The 16263-nt window shown below is 42.6% G+C and overlaps 1 protein-coding gene across 1 annotated transcript in view; it reads right to left on the bottom strand.

Annotated features, from left to right (window-relative positions):
• The window catches only part of LOC109969821 (kinesin-like protein KIF13B), a 38869-nt gene that overhangs the window by 12235 nt on the left and 10371 nt on the right, over positions 1-16263 (bottom strand). Inside the window, 30 exon segments of the mRNA XM_020616998.1 lie at positions 1447-1503; positions 1705-1782; positions 2166-2318; positions 2535-2627; positions 2731-2907; positions 3065-3183; positions 3288-3343; positions 3731-3857; positions 4714-4813; positions 4975-5004; positions 5186-5329; positions 5427-5559; positions 6040-6197; positions 6282-6455; positions 6715-6843; positions 7823-7972; positions 8319-8423; positions 8975-9137; positions 9253-9472; positions 10547-10737; positions 10956-11042; positions 12238-12368; positions 12501-12635; positions 12970-13080; positions 13190-13402; positions 13972-14083; positions 14942-15054; positions 15536-15670; positions 15831-15918; positions 16205-16263. The exon segment at positions 16205-16263 is cut by the window's right edge and continues 80 nt beyond it. Of these exon segments, the coding sequence (XP_020472654.1) occupies positions 1447-1503; positions 1705-1782; positions 2166-2318; positions 2535-2627; positions 2731-2907; positions 3065-3183; positions 3288-3343; positions 3731-3857; positions 4714-4813; positions 4975-5004; positions 5186-5329; positions 5427-5559; positions 6040-6197; positions 6282-6455; positions 6715-6843; positions 7823-7972; positions 8319-8423; positions 8975-9137; positions 9253-9472; positions 10547-10737; positions 10956-11042; positions 12238-12368; positions 12501-12635; positions 12970-13080; positions 13190-13402; positions 13972-14083; positions 14942-15054; positions 15536-15670; positions 15831-15918; positions 16205-16263 (3741 nt within the window).

Here is a 16263-nt window from a genome sequence, read left to right as displayed (position 1 = left end):
ACCCTAGACATTTTGTCTACTTTCTTATAACAAAAGTTTTTATCTATGTACGAGGCCACACCACCTCCCATCTTATTCTCTCTGTTTGTGCATACCAAGTCATAGCCATCAAGGTCAAAATCCATTCCCCTTACATTATTCATCCAAGTTTCAGAAATAGCGATTATATTAAAAAAATGTTTTAGACTACTAACATAATGTTTTATATTCTGAAAGTTTGCGTATAAACTTCTGCTATTGAAGTGAATTAATGATAATTTGTTTTCAGTCTTGACATTGCTGTTAAACTGCTCATCCGTGTAATACTTGCAGTTATTTTCAGAGTTCTTAAAAAAGTTTTTTTCAGGGTCAAAGTCATCGTCCGATTCATGATAATGTTGTTCAGTGTCTCCAATTGTGTTCAGTTCCAGATCCAATCCCTCAAAAACTATTAACCTCTGTAGCAAATCACTTGCCTCATTCCGTACGTGGGTCATACTTGTTGTTGGTTCCTGCTAATTGTTGGTTCCAACGCTCATCTGCCCTCGCAGATATCAATATACCTGCGTGTTTCTTCATACAGCTGAGGGTCCAGCGACCCCTTCATACTCTCCTTGTCTCGGCATACTGGTCCTCGGCGTGCTGGTCATAGGTCCTGGATTCTGGTTCCGAGGACGGGTCACTAGTCGGTCATACCGCAGGAACGCGATGTCTCCCCTCTCCCTGGCCTCCCTTAACTTTGGCATCAACTCCCTTCTTCTCTTCCTCACAGACTTGGTGTAATCTTCATTTATATAAATATTAGATCCTTTAAGCTTCTTTGCTTGTTGCAGTATGTGTGCCTTATCCTTAACATAAAGTGTCTCAGTAAGGCTCTGGGCCACCACGTGCCACCAGAACAGCTTCAGTGCACCTTGGCATTGACTCTCCAAGTCTCTGAACTCTACTGGAGGATGAACACTGTTCTGCCAAAACATATTCCCTCATTTGGTGTTTTGATGATGGTGGTAGAGATGTTATCTAACACTTCGGCCCAAAGTCTCCCATTGGTGTTCAACTGATGGTAAAATGATGTCATGGGGTAGGACTGGATAAGTCTGACTTCTTCCTACTCCATTCAAGCATGTACTAGGTATAAGCAAATTGATATTGGATTGTGTGTAAAAATGTGTGTTGTTATATCAACTGTTTTATATGCTTGAAAGAATAAATCAAATCAAATCAAACTGGTTGAGAACTGGTGACTGTGAAGGCCACAGCATATGATTCACATCCATTATCATCCTCATCAAACCATTCAGTGCCCTCGTGCCCTACGGATCCTGAGACCACCCATTTATTTAGGTTTGCCCTTTAATTTGTCACCAGTCTGTAGTTTGAGAGGTGCTGATTCCACTGTATGCTCATTCTAGAAGATGAAGTTTGTGCTGTGGTTGGGAAAAATTATAAACATGACCTGTGTCTCACCTTGAAGTAACTGAGCTTATGGGAAGAGGAGCAGAGATCCAGACTGCTGGCTGACAGCTAGTAAGAGGGTTAGTGAAACAGGTTAATAGCATGAGAATGAGTCTCATAGCAGAACCCCAGAATGTAAACAAGCCACAGCTAAGTTACTCTATGTTATGGATAGCAGCAAAAACACAGGTAATAAGACCTCATCTGAAAACAAAGCTGAAATGGCCTTTAGCGTTTAGAGTCATCAGAGTACAAATCAATCTTTCTTACCCAGCTGACGCTTGGAGAGCTCAGACAATGGCTGGAAGCTTTTCCTTTGGCTACCAGCTGTTCCTTCAAAGCCACCTACTGCACACAGTCACACACACACACACACACACAAATGTGTTTTTTCACTTAGTGTCTCTATCTGAATGCTTTGTATTGTGTGGATTAACTAGCTCTTTTTGTTTTGGGGGTTTTCTGACAATGCGGAAAGGAAATATTCCCATTTTCAGCTCTGGATTACATTTTCCAAATTAGCATAAAGAGTGAAAAAGACAATGAGGATGCAATGTGCTTATACTTCAGAGAAATATCAAAGATGTTTACAGTAGGGAATCTGAATGAGATAAATGATGAGGAATACAGAATGATTTCATATGATCTTAATGTTCATTAAGGTTAATTCAAATCACAAGCAGAAAAACGGGATCGCACAGCTCACTTATTTGTCCAGTGTATTTGCTGACCTGTCTGAGACGGTCCAGAGTGAGGATGTTCTCCACAGCCAGGACGCTGCGGAGGTATTTCTCTATAGCTGCCTCGCTGTCAGCTGACTGGTTGTCCCCAGCGCTGGCAGCCAGCCTGGCCAACATCTCTCTGTCCTCTGGACCATGGATGTCCTGTGGGAGCAGGGATACAGAATGTAAAGGGCAGGTAATAAACATGACAGACACATGACTGCTTCTGTTTCCTGGGATCGGCCACTCTGCAGCTACTGGTCCATTCCAAGTGTCAGAAAATCTGTTCTTTTTCTGCTCTGCATTAATTTGTCCAATGTCAACAAATATTTTTCTTGATGTTCTTTCTAGCAAATCATTTTGTGGTCCAGTACTTACCCCTGGGATGTTAGAGACTATTTCAAATGTGACTCCACAGCCTGGTAAAGTGCTGCGTTGAGACATTCTCTTCAGCATGTTCCGTGCAAAACCCTGCCACACAAACACACAGCTACATTTGATCCAATCTCCTCATTGCCTTATTAGTAGACATGATCATGAGTAGGAGAACTCATCATGCCTCAGGGCCACCCACCTGTCTCCCGGTCATGTTGACACAGATGCGTTTCCTTAGCACCAGCTGCATGTGGGCCGGGTGGCTCAACTGAACCACTGTGCGGACTGTTAGGTAGACCCTCTGGTCAGCTGGCATCACGCGACTCAGCTGGGGGCAGTCATGGACTGTCGAGTCCCAGGAAGCCTCCACCTTCACCTGGGTCACATTAAAAAACATTATGGCTTAATGGCTTAGGAATTCCCTCCATCCCGCGTCTGGTAGATCAACTATCAGCAGTGTCACTAGAGATTTGCAGAGACAAGATATAAGAGAGGACAATGTACAAATCCACACTGCATCACAGTCTCCTTACCTCTGAATCATAGCGTTTAACAGTTTGAAGGTCAAAGAAGTCGTCGTCATCCTCCCCACTGAGTAATGCATCCAGCCCCCCGGCCAACGGGGCCGAAAGACTGGACTGGAAATCATCAGCTGCAGGGAAATGAAAGCCAAAGTGCGTAGGTTCATCAGTTATCAGAAGAACAAGGGATTTGGTCAACAACTGAAAACAGTGGGGGAAAAAAAAAAAAACATACCACTGAGATCCAGGAACAGGACGGGCATGTGTGTTTCCATTCCGGGGACAGGAAGCCTGTGGAGAAACACCACCATTATTACACTGACTGCACACCTAGTCTATGATCCAGAGAGGCTGGCAGCTCCTGTGGCTCATCCTGTGTGGTGTGGTCACAAAACAGCATTTAATATCCACCAAAGTGAATCAAGACTATGAAGATATTAGATAAAAATGTTTTTAAGCTTTTCCCAAGGCTCTAAGTTGATAATGACAGCCTGTCTGCCGTACGGCTGTTATTTTAAGCAGCTATGTCCAAAGCCCAGCTGGGTGCAAGTATAAATGAGTACACTTTGCTGACCTCTATGACCAGCTAACAGAATCAAGGGACATTGCTGAATCTCTAACTGCAGTTTTTAACCTAGAAAATAAAAGTTAATAATCATGTTTTTTACAAGCACATACCTCTCTGCTGGTGCTCCAGGGATGCCGCTGCCAGCTGACGGCACCAGAACGGCGTTGCGTTCTTCTGTGAGAGTCAGGCGAAACTCCAGCAGCTGGGACTCCCTTTCAACATCATCCTCTGACTTATCTATATATAAATACACAGGTGAAGAACTAAAACACAAAGCAAGTGAGGCTTAAAAAAAAAACTTAAATTCTTTGAGCTCTAAATATTCTATAGCAGCACTAGGCAATGATTTATTATTATTGTTCATTGATATTCAGTTAAAGTTAATGACAGAACCATTTTGTATTATAAATTTCTGTTGTCCAAGTAAATGATTCCACATAATAATGCATCTAAAAAAATGTATTTAGATTTGTCTTTTATGTATGAAAGGTTTCACCTGATGTAACAGGCTATAGCACATTACATCCTACTTTATTATTTTTATCTAGATTACTATTAAAATTCATTACCTTGAGTGTTTTATATGTGAGCTTGGAAATGTCATATGCTGCCATATCGATAGCAGAATTATTAACGTGGTGATGCCCCCAACCCTGTTCCACACTGTAGCTATCCAAACAATGAAAATCTCTCAGCTATATGAAGAGTCAGTGGCAAATGTAATTAATTTCTAATGACTATGGTGGCATTCATCCACACAGCTGTACTGCTGGAAGTGCTGAGAAAGAATCTAAATTTGCTTCATTGCAGCCATTATTAACCCTCTGAACTGTACATCAGTGCCTCTTGGTTACAGCAGATGAAGAAAATCGGTACTTGTGCTGCAAAATTATACACCAATAAAATAATGTAGGTCTATGAGAAGGTGAGGCTAATGCCCAGCTGATCTTTAATAGCTGATTATCGTGAGCAGTGGGAGGAAATTACGTGCTGAGAAGTGGATGAGTAAAAATGTTGCTCCTATCCATCACTTTTGTTTCCATATCGTGGCTGGGTTCAGAAACACTTGTTTGTATGTGTGTTGCAGCTGTACCTGGTTTGGAAACTATCTTCTGTAGCTGCTGGTCCAGATAGTCCTGCCTCTGTGTGAGCATGCCCAGCCACCGTTCCCTCATCCTCTCCAGGTCCGTCTCCTACACACACAGCCAGAGGTACATATTCACATCAGTTATACAGAGACAAAAGCTGCTGACACAGTAGAAAGACTTCCAAAGTCCAGCCTCCACTCTTTTCTTGTTACACACAAACTATGACCTATTATGCTCTTTTCTTTTTTTACTAGTCATCTACTTACTTGATAGCTGTCCATGTCTTCATTCCCACCCTGAAAATTAAATTGAGAGAGAATCAAAAAAGACAAAAACTTTAATAAAACGGTGCTGTTTAGGTCAGAAAGAGGAAGTCTAACACCCACATCACAGATGATAGATACAGATCATTTAGTCAAACAAAATTCCTCATCTCACAAACGTCTGGGTAATAACAGTACTAGACTTCCTTCTCACCCCTTGTGGTTCAGTTCTGGAGGGACTTATTTTTCGGACCTGGACGTCTCCAATGGAAACAGAAAGGATGGAGGTTGCGATGAGAGGCATAGTGCCGGAGTCAGGAACTGAACGCACCTCCACCTGAATCCGACGAGACTGACCCTGGAGATGCAGATTTACATTGACTTTATTTACAGTTAAGATTCATTCTCAGAGTCCTGTTCCAATAAATCAGCCACGTACACCACATCCATGCTACCTGTCTAAGCTGGAAGACTCCTCCAGTGCATATGTCTTTTGCAGGAAGAACCTCTACAGATGCAAACTCTCCGGCCTCGTTCAGCTCCATCAACTGCACCCACAGCTCCAGCCGACGGGTCACCTCGCTCCACCTGCATGTGGAGTCAGGGAATACATTATATCAGAGTTAAATATGAAATGAACAAAGATCATCATTCTTTGTGTTATGTAACAGCATGGTACTCAGTTTTGTCCCAGTAGCTCAAATACGCAATATGTTGACGCAAAGCATCACAATGTTCAGAGACAATACACAACTGGACTTATCTATAGTAGGATTAACTCGGGCCCCCTGTGGTTTAGGGAGCAAGATGCTGAGCATGACCAGCAGCGTTCACAGTTCGAGTCCAGACACTTGTTGCACCTCCCTCTCACTCATTTCCTGTGATCTGTCTACTGGCCCAAGTTAGTAAGGCCATTAAAAAATAATATTCATAAAAAAGTAAGATACCTAATTTTATAGTGAAGAAAAGACAAACAGTCAATGTAATGTCCCCTGAACTTATGGAAACATAACATGTGTGTGTGTGTGTGTGTGTGTGTGTGTGTGTGTGTGCACTGTGCCTCTGGACCTCTCTCTGAGCGATCTGGTTTTGGCCTGAATCACTCCGAGGTCCCACAGAGCCAGGTTCCTGCGGTGGTTGGCCTGTTTGTGGCCATACACTTCGATGGCCAGTGCACCCTCAGCCAAAAATTCCACAAAGTCCTCTGATACTGGTACAGACAACTCCTATGAACAAAAGGACAGAAAGACATTTTTTCTTCTAGTGTCTCTCAATTGTTGTTTGATCATTTACTCATTTATTGCCGTTACCTTCACGCTGTCAAAGACCACAGTGCACTGAGGGTCTTTGGAGGCAGACGATGAGCTGGATGGTGCCACCTCTGGAGCAATGAACAATGCCTCTTTCTGCCCATAGAAGTGGTACATGCAGAAGACAAAGTTGGACAGGAGGCGAGGCAGACTGGTGGCCTGGAGGATTTTCACCTGAGAGAAAGAAGAGGAGGAATCACACTCACCTACACAGAAGATCAACAAATGCTGTGATGTGTCATTCTGTTCCAGAGACAGACATTCAAACCAAGAGAAACCTCAATGACAAATTAAAGTGCTTTTCATAAACACTGCACACATAAACAGAACGTAATGTATTTTAATTGCCTAACAGGGTTACTTTAGAATGGAGCTCTCCCATAACGTATGTAACAATTCACAGCAAAGACCTCAGCACTTTGCACATTCTCACCACACAGTCCAGTTTGCGCTCCTGTTGATCTTTGTTTGTGTTGCTCAGCTGAGAGTTCGACTGTCCTGGACCTTCCTCCTGGGAGCCCTCTGTACCCCGCCACACTTCCACATGCAGCCGACCTGCCACCTGACACACACACACACAGTCTCACTTGTCACTTGGGCAAGAGGCAATCATATCTTCTTTTCTTTTGCCTTTTCTAAAGTTTTTTTTTTAATCTGAATAATCAAACAAAAAACACAATCCCATTTTGAAAATTTACACACACACACACACACACACACACACACACACACACACACACACTGCAGATGTGATGCAACATTAGCAAACAATTGGAGTCATGGGACTCACCACCTGATGAATGTACATTCAATATCTCCTTTCAGCTCTGATCTGAGCAACTCATTCCTGAGGGAAATATCTGGATAAGCTGCTTAATGCTCCATTATGTTCATGAGCTAAGTGCTAACACTTTCTGAATGTGATCTGGCCCTGGGCAGATGGCACACAGTAGGTTTATTACAGCATTTTCACTGAAGACAGCTGCATGCTGTGGTTGAAAACAAGGCTAATCAACAACAATGATAGTGTTGCAAATCATTTCACAATGAGCATTCTTTTACTGCCTGTTTATACTGTTTATTTTGCATTGTTTGTACTGTTTGTTGCTGTTAATACTGTTTATTTTTGTTATATTACACAGCCTTATGCTGGTTTACTGTTTACTTGCCCCTTGCATGGGGATATGTACATACACACTGAGAGCTGATGTACCAGAGTCAAATTCCTCGTGTGTCCGACACACCTGGACAATAAAGCTGATTCTGATTCTGATTAAACCAAAACAATGAGCTGAAAGATGCTAAAAGGCTCTGTAGAGCTGAGGGGAACTGTGGGGTTAGGTGATAATTCCATCTTGATCATCAATAAACATTGTTATCTGTAGCCCTACATGATTCTAAAAGCAGAGATTTACTTAAGCAAATCAGCGAACAGAGCAGGTTACAAGTAGAGTTCTAAAAACACTCACATAAACAGATTGTACAAGTTCTGTAGTTAAAGTTGAACAGCAGCCTCCTTATCAGACACAGCAGGCTCCTACCTCTCCGTTCTGGTTGATGATGGGCACTGCATATTGCAGCTTAACATCGCAGAGCAAACAGGCCAGGAAAACATTGGCCACGCCGATCAGGCTGTGATTCTCCTGCTCATCGAAGAACGGGTCGGCACGTTTGAAGTAGGATCGCATCACCTGGATTATGGGAAAGAAGAAGAGTGAGATTGGTGTGGGGCCGATGAATGAACCACTTGTTTCCTCTGGAGCTCTTCTGTAGGGATTCCAAGTCCATCTGGACTTTTGATGTCCATCTATTTTACTTCAACAATCTGGGTAAAGGATGTTTTACCTGCACTTTCTTTGTTTCCCTGTGCTTATTTTGCTTTCCTGCCATTTAGGATTTAATCCATCAAGGATGCAAAATGTCTGATTAAAGCCAGCAGACAAATACTAACAGCAACTGACATCTCTATACCTGAAGAACGACATCCATGCAGATTATACCAATAGCTCTGATATCTGTTTGTGTGTCTTCACTCACGGGGTTGTCTTCGTCAAAGTCCTTCCACTCCTGGTAGAGCTCCCTCATGTCCACCAGCCTTTTCCGACGGACCTGGATTGCTGGCTCGCTCAGCACTGCGTCACGCTACGAAAACAGAGGGAGAGGAAACTGTGTTAGTGCATGTTGCAAATCCTTTCAAACTGAACACTTACATAATAATAAGTGTAATAGGCTACCTATTTTGCAGCCAACCATTTCTCTAAATCACACTGTACTTTGTGAGTATGCCAGTGAGTTTCTTACTAAATTAACTGGGCTATAATTCATCTAGGCATCTCCTTTTTTAAATAATCAACTTGCAGAGATTTTAAATTTGCCTCCTACATGCACCTGAACACTGAAACACTGTATGTCTGCACTGCATCTGTGACTACAATCTGCCTTTCAAACAATATTTCCAGTTTGCTGTTCTGTTGATTAAGTTGTGTATTCTGCAGGTGGCACATTTCTCTTTTATGGCTATGGCTGCTTACCACTCTGTTCTTCTTGTTATTAATAATGCTATCCATTACATTCCTCTCCATTGTACTGTATCTATCCATTCACTAACCAACGCATCATTACCTCCTGTGTGCCAAAGGGCCAGCCTGTTCCCTTCTACTAAATATAGATATACTCCTAAATCCACTCCCTACCTTCCTGTTGGCATCCAGGTTAGCTGCAGGTATCTGAAGGGTGACCACGTATTCTGTTTTCTTGTTCAGCTCCTCTGCAATGAAGCCGGCCTCCTGAGCCAGCAGGTTGGCCCGAACTATCTGCTGCTTCAGACGCCGCAGGCTGCGAGTCATCAACGCCTCTCTGCACCACAGACAGACACAAACACCAAGGTTTTACACACCCTCTATCATTTTCTCCTTTGAAGACTAGACTATCCAACAGGAGTCCATAAAGGTTTCATATCATCCTGTCTTACCTGTCCTCACTCCATCGCCTCATGCATTTGGGTGATGTTACAACAGAGTCACTGACCGGGATGCCCGATGCTTCCATGAACTGGGAGGGTTTCTCAGGGGTAAGTTTCTGGCGGAGCTGCTGCAGCTCCTGCTCATACATCAGCCTCTGCCGCTCGAGAGCGCAGCGCTTCTCCTCCTCGTGTTGCCTCTCCAGGGTCTGTAACACCAACTGTAAGGGGTCTGAGGACAAGGAGCCACCAGAGGAGGGATCAATAGAGTAAGTGTGAAGAAGAGATCCATTTCTTATCAAATAAAATAACCAGCTATATTTTTAACAACAAGGCCCAGCATTCTACTGTATGTTCAAGTCTAGTGGCTGCTCAATACAAATGGTGTGTTTAGCAGCTTTATTGAGAACAGTGAGAAGGTTGAAAGAATCGTTTATTCCAAAATACAGTTTGTTAAAAACCTGCAAAACTAACGACGTTCCCATTTTCATAGTCTAATTTAATGTTAACTGTTAAATCTGAGCATGCTAACATGCTTAACTTAACTGTGCTGTAAACTCTTTTCTCGGTCATTCTTAAGCTGCCGTGGCCATCAAACAGCAACTGGATCAATACGTGCGTCTCCACTCAGAGAGGAGCTCGGTGTAACTTATGCACTTGGCACAGCAGCGATGACTCCGTTAATTATTTAAAACTTCTACTCTGACACTGTGATCTTACTGTAGCCTTATTAACTTAGAAGCCTTTCCACACAGCAAACAGTTCAGCAGCTGCTCACAGATTCACAGCTTTGACAGTGACACAAAGTGGCTGCGTTGACGATGAGTCCAGTTCCAACAAAGCTGTCACTACAGTTTTATTTTCAATCCAAATATCCTTTCCTTTGCACAATCCCAGTATTTTTTTACTGGCTTGCTGAGCCATTTATTACAGGGAGTCTTTTTTAGTTGTTTTGCGTCAGTGCAATAATATCTACAGCATACTTTCGAACCACTGGAGTAAATATAAGGAAACAGATAGTAGGCCTCATAATGAAAACCTCCGCCTGTAAGTTACTGTAGATAGTGAAGTAGCCTCAGTGCAAAGATATGTCTATCTTTATGCATGGACAGAATGTCTGTGTGTCATTGAACCATACATTCTACACCAAAAACAAACAAAACAGTGACTGAGAAAACATGCTACTATGTAAAAATGATGATTAATGCATTGTCACCTTTTTAACCACAACGGCCAACCTATAAATGTGCTCTGTGAAATGCCTTGGCCAAAACACACTAGCTTGTGCTTCCTCAGTCTGACATACCGTTGTGGCCCATGCCTTTCATCATGACCTCAGCCTGGGCCAACTCGTAGCTGAAGCTCCGCTCACTTGACACGTCACTGGCTGCATCGAATTCCACCTCCAGCCGGTCGGTGCTCAAGCATGTCTTCATTGCAGCACCGCCCTCCTCATCCTCACCCCCTGCATGGCCCATATGCCTTGGCAGGTTGATCCTGTGTGCATGCATGAGTAGGTGGTGGTTGTGCATCAACATACAGTATGTGACAATGAGTGCGTTAGAGAAAGAAGAAGTGCCGCAGAGTAAAATAGGAAGAGGCACAAAGAAGAGTTTGTTATGACATTAAAATTGTCATCGGGGTTGCATGAGAAATAAATCGTTACGCAAACAAAACACATATTCAAAAGTTGACACTCAGCAGGTGAAACAGACCTGAAGAAGTGGTTGTTACCCCACAGGATTCGGTCGCCATGATGAAGCTGGACTGGACTGGTGACTAGAGAACCATTCACACATGTTCTACAGAGGAGAAACTAAGTTTAACTAAGAAAAATTGAAATGTGAGCAAATTATATTAAACGTACTGTCTGTGTTGAAAATATAATGAACAAAACTGTGAACATCACAGAAAACAGTAACAGCTTTGTGTGTTGCTGTAACTCAATCACTACTAAAATGAATCTTAGTTGACATCATTTATTATATTTTATATAATTGTATATGAGTTTTTTTTTTTTTTTTAATTTTCAGGCAGTGTTCTTGTGTGTTTGTGAACACTGGCCCTTTTTTCTTTGCTCGGCATCGGGCACCACGTGCAACAGAACTCGCACTGATCTGACCATAGAAACACACACACAGACTTTTCCAGCTCACATTAATGAGTGTTTGTGTGTGAGTGATGGTACAGATAGGTCTGGCTGTGCTCTCACACACCTACAATAAAGTAACAACTGTTCTGATAATCATTTACAGCAGCCTGACGGCCTTTCTCACTTTTGTCAGAAGTTCTACAAACCAATCAGTCGATTCATGGAGAAAATAATTAGCAGGTTCATCTGTAATGACAATAATCAGAAGTTGCATTTGGATACAAACTAGTTCAGCAGAGCCTCCACCTCAGCCAGCTACAACAAGCAAGTCCTGCTTTTACATCAGTGCATGAGTGACAGGCTGTCAGTGTAATAATAGAATATACTGTATAACATTTTCTTCATTGAATAGCCTACTAATACTTTTAATACTTATTTTTACTTAACATTATTAATGCAGGACTTTTTGGAACATTGTAAGTGAATTTTTCATTGTGATATTAGTACTTTTACGTAAGTAAACGATGTGAATACGTCCTCTGTTCCTGGTGCCAACATTCAAACTAACATGCTTTAGTTATATTACATGTTATAGTTGGATGTTTTTTAAAATCATCTTTATAACTGTTTATTCTTTGGAGTCACTCTAGTGCTGCAATCCATCTCAATCATCTGTCACAGTCACTTGTAATAAAAAAGGACCTTTTTCCACTTTTCAGAGGGCTGTTGGAGCTGATAATAATAGTAATTGTGTAATGCTGTATACCATAATATTGTGAAACTGTGATATTTTCTGAGGCGGCTATCATACCGTGAAAATCCCACACCAATGAAACCCTAACTGAGACACAGTGAAGTTACAGCTGATATGACAGTCAAGCAATTCCTTTGTGCTGACGACATACCGCGCATTGCGGTGAGGAGTGAGCACCACACCGTTGTTCTCGGTGATGTTGATAAAGCAGTGCTCTTCTTGGATGGCCATCCCACACAGCTGGATGTCCTGTGAGTTAGCTGAGCCCACACGTGTGTGTTCCTGGAAATGGGACACACCACACAGAGGAAAGATGGTGTCTTCTCAATAGAAACAAGATGAGTTGTATCTCTCTGTGTATATCAGTCAGTCTCTGTGTACAGCAAAGAGCACAGGTGTACATGTGTCCAGCACCTTCAAATAGTAGACCAGCAGCTCATTGAGGGCAGGGTCTGCATTGAGGTTGACTAGAAAACACTTGTCATCAACCAGTCTGATACCAGAAGATTGCAAGGAAATGCCCATGCTCTCCAGCTGCCTCTGACGCTCCTACAGGAGATGCATATTCCATTTTCAACATGACAACACATGAGAGAAATGTGAAGGTAAAAAGAAGAAATGTTCTGCTGAGAATTCACTGAATGAACTGAAACTTGAATTGAGTGAGGCTGAATAAAAAAAACAATGCATCACATTTCGAGTCTATCTCCTCAGTCTTATTGAATGTTGCACTTGAGTGCAAGAAATGGATAGAAAAGTAATGACGTTCTGCTTCAGTATGACAAGAATAATATGAACAGTTTTTTTATTTAATATGAACTGTTGATTTCTAAAGAGGAAACCGTAGAGTGTGTGTGTGTGTGTGTGTGTGTGTGTGTGGTACCTGTGCAACAGCCTCAGTCTTCCTGAGTTTGTCCTCCCAGGTGACTGTCATCTCTTGGATCAGTTTCTCAGACTCCTCCAGTCGCTCCTTCAGCTCAGGAGCTTTCATAGACTGAGGGTGACACAACCTGCATTACACTCTCCACATATTACTGCATTTTTCACAATATTCAACATTTGCACTATCTTTACAGGCCGAACGAGGCTAAAGTAATGTGAACCTCGGCCTGGGTGAGCTGCTCCTTCAGTTTCTCCACTTCCTCTCGCAGCTGCCGGATGATCCTGGCGTTGGGGTCTTCGTTGACCACTGCGTGGTTGACAATGTTCTTGGCCCTGTCAGCGTACCGCAGGGTGGACAGCGTTTCATCGTAGTTGTCCGCTGCTGGGCTTATGGTGGCGATCATGGCAGTGCGACTGTTTCCTCCCAGACTGTCCTGTGGGAACAGCGTTATCTTAAGCGGCAAACCCAAACTTCTGAATGGACCAAAAACATCTCAGACTGTGTAAACTGAGGAAAAGCCACTGCTCTGGTCCAGAGAAACAGTTGTTAAAAATGTGAAAAGGTGTATTTTAGTTTTAGAAAACTACATCTAACACTATGACAATGATATCTGAAGCCAAAAAGGAGCCTTTTCTGACTGATCTGAGCTAATGAAAGGAACCAGCAGGGCTGTGAAATTTTAATAAGCAAAATAACAAAAAACACACCAGAAAATGAATTATTCTGAAACTTTAAGGTTCAGTTTTTAAAAATCTAAAAATGCATACTGTATTATTGCACTGCTGTTATAAAGTGGGTATGCAGTAAAAAAGGAAGTGGTTGTTTTACTCTGGGGGAAAAATGAAACTGTAATTTCCTTAAAATATTTGAATACTGTCCAGTTCATTGAGCAAAGTTTGAGAAATTTGGTGAAGCTCATGAGTAAAACCAAAGAAACAAACTGATCACTGGTACAACCACAGGACAGAGATGCACAAAAGGTCTGTTATGTTCTCTGCATACCTTGAGCAGCCAGGTGAGCACAGAGTCTCTGTAGGGAACAAACTTGTTCTTGTTGCTCCCGGCTCCCTGGTCAGCCAAGGCCGAGATAACTAAACCTAGAGTGCTGAGAGACCTGAACGGAGGGACGGGGGGTGGGTGGGTGAGGAACAGAGGACAAGAGCACACATCATCATGGCAATCTGGCCTGAAAAAGGCTGATAAGATTTGAGTCAAGCTCACAAGGGATCAGCATAAATGTTGTGACAGGTGTACTGTATGTGAGGGAAAGAAGAGATTAGGAAAAAGTATCTGCTGTGTTTTACCACAGGTTGGATACACTCTACATACACGTATATGCAATTCACGTGTAGCCAGTAATTCCCTCATTGTACTATTTGTCAGAGATTTGAATATAGTTTTCCTTCTCCAGGTATTTCTGTAGCTCCTCTGTGCATTGTTTGCACACCAGGGGCTTCCAATGCGAGAGTGAACATGCCCAGTACAGACACGAGTGTGAGCCCTGCTCGAGGTACAGGCGACATGCTACTCTCTGCACATGCTACAGTTTTGATCTGTGCCACTGCTTGCGTGACGTGAACTGTTGTGCCTCTAAATCTGATCAGCACAGAACCAGAAATCTCAGAGTGATCAGCCGGTCACCGGTCGAGGCCGATCACGGTGAAAATGAGCCGTTTCTAATCCCCACCGAATGATTGGCATCTCTAGAAAAAAGGCCCAAACCATGCACTGCTGTGAGACCAGGGAGTCAAGCTCAACAATCAAAATAAAAAGTGAGTGAAGACAGAAAACAAATAGAATCCCAGCCATTAACCCCCTCTGCTTGGTCACTGAGGGTTAGAAGTCTTTACTTGTTCTGTTTTGTTGTGGGAACTACTGTACTTCTTACTCTGCTCAGCTACTGTACTCTTTACTTTCATATAAAATGTTCAAAACATGGTTCGTGTGTGTTGTTTATTTTCTGTTGACTCACTTATTGATGTTGCTGCCTTCTTTGAGTCTTTCCCCCACTGCTCCGGTCTTGGCTGCCCGCTCACTGCCAGCCAGATCGACCAAGCTCAGCTTGCTCACCTTCTCTCCACATGTCTGAAGTGAACACACAGAAACATATACATCTTTTCCAGTCATTGCAAAGTGATACTTTATGAAAAACCAAGCTCAATTCTGGTGCGTTACAGACGACCAAACAGATTACCAGTGGCTCTGTTTTTGCATTCAGTGGGCATTGCTGTGAAGACTACAGGGCACAGTGGCAAAATAGTATTTAGGACCAATAAATAAAATAAACATGCAGCTATCACAAGATGATTCGCAGTTGAACACACCCAAAAAACCATAAAGTATAAATAGAAAGTGAAACCAAAAAAGTGCTGTAAACACAATCTAAATCAGCTGTCAAACAAAACACACAACCACCTTTGTTTGTAGCTTTTAAATATGAACATGTTCTGCTTTTCCTTTAACGTCACTGTAAATCAAATACACTATTGGTCATTCAGAACAAGCCGTCTTAAGGCTTCACCCCGGGCTTAGAAAACTTTAGAAGGAGTGTATGTGTGTGTCTTACCCCAGACTGTAGGTCCTTGAGCGTGTGCGTGAGGACGATGTTGAACACGGCGTGTGACCTGCTGCTCTCTTCGTTCATGTTTGTCGCTGCCACGGTGCGAGATTTATTTCCCTCTGACATCAGAGACTTGATATCCTGTCGGACATGGAGACAACACAAACAAACAAGTCTGGTCTGTATCCATCCTTATGAAATGGCTTTTTCTCAGTTGGCAAACAAACAAAACAAAACAAAAAAAGACAGAACAGAAATTAAATCTTTTTCATAAAGTGTTTGCAAGTAAACCTCGCAATACCTGGCAGCTGGCCACAGCCAGGCGGGACAGGCCATCCACATAAGGTCCCAAAACTTTGTGCTCTCTCACTCTCAGTGCCTGTTGACTTCTACAGAAAGACAGGAGACAGTTATAAGTACTTTATCCTTGGGTCCTAACACAATTACATAAAACTGAAACCAGACCGTGTTCCCCCCATCTTAAATATGCCAATCTTCAGATCAAGATTTAGAGCCAGTGAATAAGATTGAATGCTTGAGTGATGAACTTCCTCCAGCTGAAATCAAAACACAGCCACAAAAACCACAGCAAGGTCTAAAGGTTTTATATGCAGGGTCAGGCAAATGAAACATGTATGGGACTCCCTGTCTTAAAGTAACTAAACAGCTCCTCACCCTTTGGGGTCGAGGAGGTCTCGGACTTTCTCGTTGTAAATCTCCATGTAGGAGACCTC

The sequence above is a fragment of the Monopterus albus genome, unplaced genomic scaffold (genome assembly GCF_001952655.1).
Source record: "Monopterus albus unplaced genomic scaffold, M_albus_1.0 scaffold182.1, whole genome shotgun sequence".
NCBI classification, from domain to species: Eukaryota; Metazoa; Chordata; class Actinopteri; order Synbranchiformes; family Synbranchidae; genus Monopterus; species Monopterus albus.
This window is presented reverse-complemented; position numbering and strand designations above follow the sequence as displayed.